The sequence below is a fragment of the Sinocyclocheilus rhinocerous genome, unplaced genomic scaffold, assembly GCF_001515625.1.
Source record: "Sinocyclocheilus rhinocerous isolate Xijiao unplaced genomic scaffold, SAMN03320098_v1.1 scaffold2277, whole genome shotgun sequence".
NCBI classification, from domain to species: Eukaryota; Metazoa; Chordata; class Actinopteri; order Cypriniformes; family Cyprinidae; genus Sinocyclocheilus; species Sinocyclocheilus rhinocerous.
In genome coordinates this window covers 375938-378801 of record NW_015642816.1, presented here as the reverse complement: position 1 = coordinate 378801, position 2864 = coordinate 375938, and the positions used below count along the sequence as shown (strand labels likewise).

General features: G+C 32.9%; 1 protein-coding gene across 2 annotated transcripts in view; it reads right to left on the bottom strand.

Annotated features, from left to right (window-relative positions):
- Positions 1-633: 633 nt before the first annotated feature.
- LOC107756539 (lysophosphatidic acid receptor 1-A-like) overlaps positions 634-2864 on the bottom strand; it is a 68131-nt gene continuing 65900 nt past the window's right edge. For both annotated transcript variants that reach the window (XM_016573699.1, XM_016573697.1), the window contains exon 3: positions 634-1506. In XM_016573699.1, the coding sequence (XP_016429185.1) occupies positions 1205-1506 (302 nt within the window). In that variant the 3' untranslated portion in view covers positions 634-1204. The remainder of the gene's footprint in view (positions 1507-2864) is intronic.

Genomic DNA, 2864 nt, shown 5'->3' with positions numbered 1-2864 from the left:
TATATTTTTTATTTTATTTTATTTTTTTTCTTATGTGCTGAGGAAACTTTGAAACAATCACCACTCATTTTTTTTAATTATTTTTCACAATATATGCTCATCAAGGCTGCATTTTAAAAAAAATACAGTAAAAACAGAAATATTATGAAATATTATTGCAATTTAAAATAACTGTTTTCTATGTGAATATCTGTTAAAATGTAATTTATTCCTGTGATCAAAGCTGAATTTTCAGCATCATTTATCCAGTCTTCAGTGTCACATGATCCTTCAGAAATCATTCTAATATGCTGATTTGATGCTCAGTTGTTATCAATTATTATTGGTGCTCAATTATTAATTATGGTTCTTATTATTATTATAAATGCTGCAAATTAAGTTTGCTTTCACAAATTTTTGCTGCTTTAATAATTTTGTGAAAATTCATTCTTTGAAAAGAAATTTCACAAGAACAACATTTATTTGAAATATAAATATGTTTTATCATTAAAAATGTCAGCATCTTTGCTGAATAAAATATAAAGTATTTATTTCCTCTCTCTCTCTCTCTCTCTCTCTTTTAATCTTACTTTTTTAATGGTAATGTATCACAGTTTCCATACAATTTCATTAACATTATTGCTTTACTGTATTTTTGAATGCATGCAGCCTTGGTAAGCATAAGAGAGAAAACAATACTTTTGACCAGTAGTGTATTTTTCGGGTGTTCTATTTGCTGGCAGCTTGGTATCATAGGGATGAACCTGCAGTGCAGTGCAAAACAAAACAAAAACAAAAAGCAAACAATCAAGTACTTCGCATAATTCACCAAAATTATTTCCCAGCGGCCTCTTATGTGCACTCTTTCTTTCTAGTGCAAACTGACGACAGATTCACTGGACACTTCACTACGCCCTTCACTTCAACACCTGCTGTACAAGACTAAAAATCACGTAACTCCTCGATTTACAACAATCTGGCCAAAAAATTACAACTAGTCAAAATACTCTGACTTTCCAACTTTTCCACACTTAAAGCATTTTGAGAACAAATACGATTTTTGTTAAACTTAAATCCTCTTGGATTAGCCTTTAAATAGTTCAATATCGTGTCGAAACATTATAAAGACAGAACCAGCACAGAACACAAGTCTTTTGCTGATGAAAATGCCTTTTTCACAGTCTCTTCTCGCTTATGCTCAGTAGATCCCGGCCCGTGTTGAACCTCAGACCACTGAATGGTCGTTATGGTGCGCGCCTCTCAGGACCGTGTGGTTGAAGGAGGACGCAGACCGGTCCGAACCCTCTGCTGTACCGTTCACATTCTCCTGCCGCTGACAGCACAGGATCTGTTTGAACGTGACGCTCATCTCCTTGTCCCGGTAGGAGTATATGATAGGGTTCATGGCAGAGTTGAATTCCGCTAAAAGAAGGAAGAATTTCTCGTAGGTCAGGACATTGCAGTTGGAGCAGACCACGTCCAGCAGGAGAAGCACCAAACCAGGCGTCCAGCACACAATGAAAGCGCCTGAAAAGCAAGAGGAAATGGATGCGACTCATGAGTATTTGAGGACACTGTCAAGTTAAATCTGTACTGATTAAAAGTAGAACAGTTAAGCTCAATAACTCTAACACGAGAGTTCCTCACAGCACTATCCTCCTTAGTTTAGGATTATTCAACATTTTCTGTAGTGTGTATATTAAATATTAAGAGTTATCCCACGACTTTTCAAACTAACTTAACAGCAACCATTTACAATTAAAACAAACAAGCAAAAATTCATCAAGGATATTATTTACAAAAATAGATGTATGTATTTAAGGGTAACACTTTACAATAAGGTTCATTAGTTAATAGTAGTATTAGTTAACATGAACTAAGCATGCACTCTAAAAAATGCTGGGTTGTTTCAACCAAACGTTGGGTCAAATATGGACTAACCCAACTTTTGGGTTACAAATTTTAGGTAACACTTTATTTTAAGGTGTCCTTGTTACACATGTTACATGTATAATAACAATAAATTATGCATAATTACATGGAAGTAACCCTAAGCCAAACTATAATCCTAACTCTAACCATAAAGTAAGTACATGTAGTTAATTAATATTACTCAGTACTTAAATGTATAATTACACTGTAACAAGGACACCTTAAAATAAAGTGTAACCAAATTTTTTTTTATTTATTTAACCCAACGGTTGGGTTAGTCCATATCTGACCCAAATTTGGGTTGAAACAACCCAGCATTTTTTAGAGTGTGAACAATACTTCTACAACATTTATTGATCTTAGTTAATGCTAATTTCAACATTTAATAATGCATTATTAAAGTCAAAAGTTGTATTTGCTAACATTAGTTAATGCACTGTGAACTACCACGAACAAACAATGAATGACTGTATTTTAATTAACTAACATTAACAAAGATTTATACATACTCTAACAAATTTATTGTTCATTGTTAGTTCATGTTAGTTAATACATTAACTAATGTTAACAAATGACGCCTTATTGTAAAGTGTTGCCTATTTAAGTAATAGATACATCATTAGCATAAATGTAAGTCTACGCACAGAACAATTAAAGTATCACTTTAAAAAATGCTGGGTGGTTTCATCCCAACTTTGGGTCAAATATGGAATAACCATACATTTTTAAATTAAATTTTTAACCCAAAAGTTGGGTTATATTCAGAGGCGGACAGTAACTAAGTACATTTACTTGAGTATTGTACTTAAGTACACTTTTTGAGTATCTGTACTTTACTTGAGTATTATTTTTTTGGGGAACTTATAACTTTAACTTCCCTACATTTGAAAGACAAATATTGTACTTTTCACTCCACTACATTACATTCAAGGTCCTTGAAGTAGAAAGTCGTT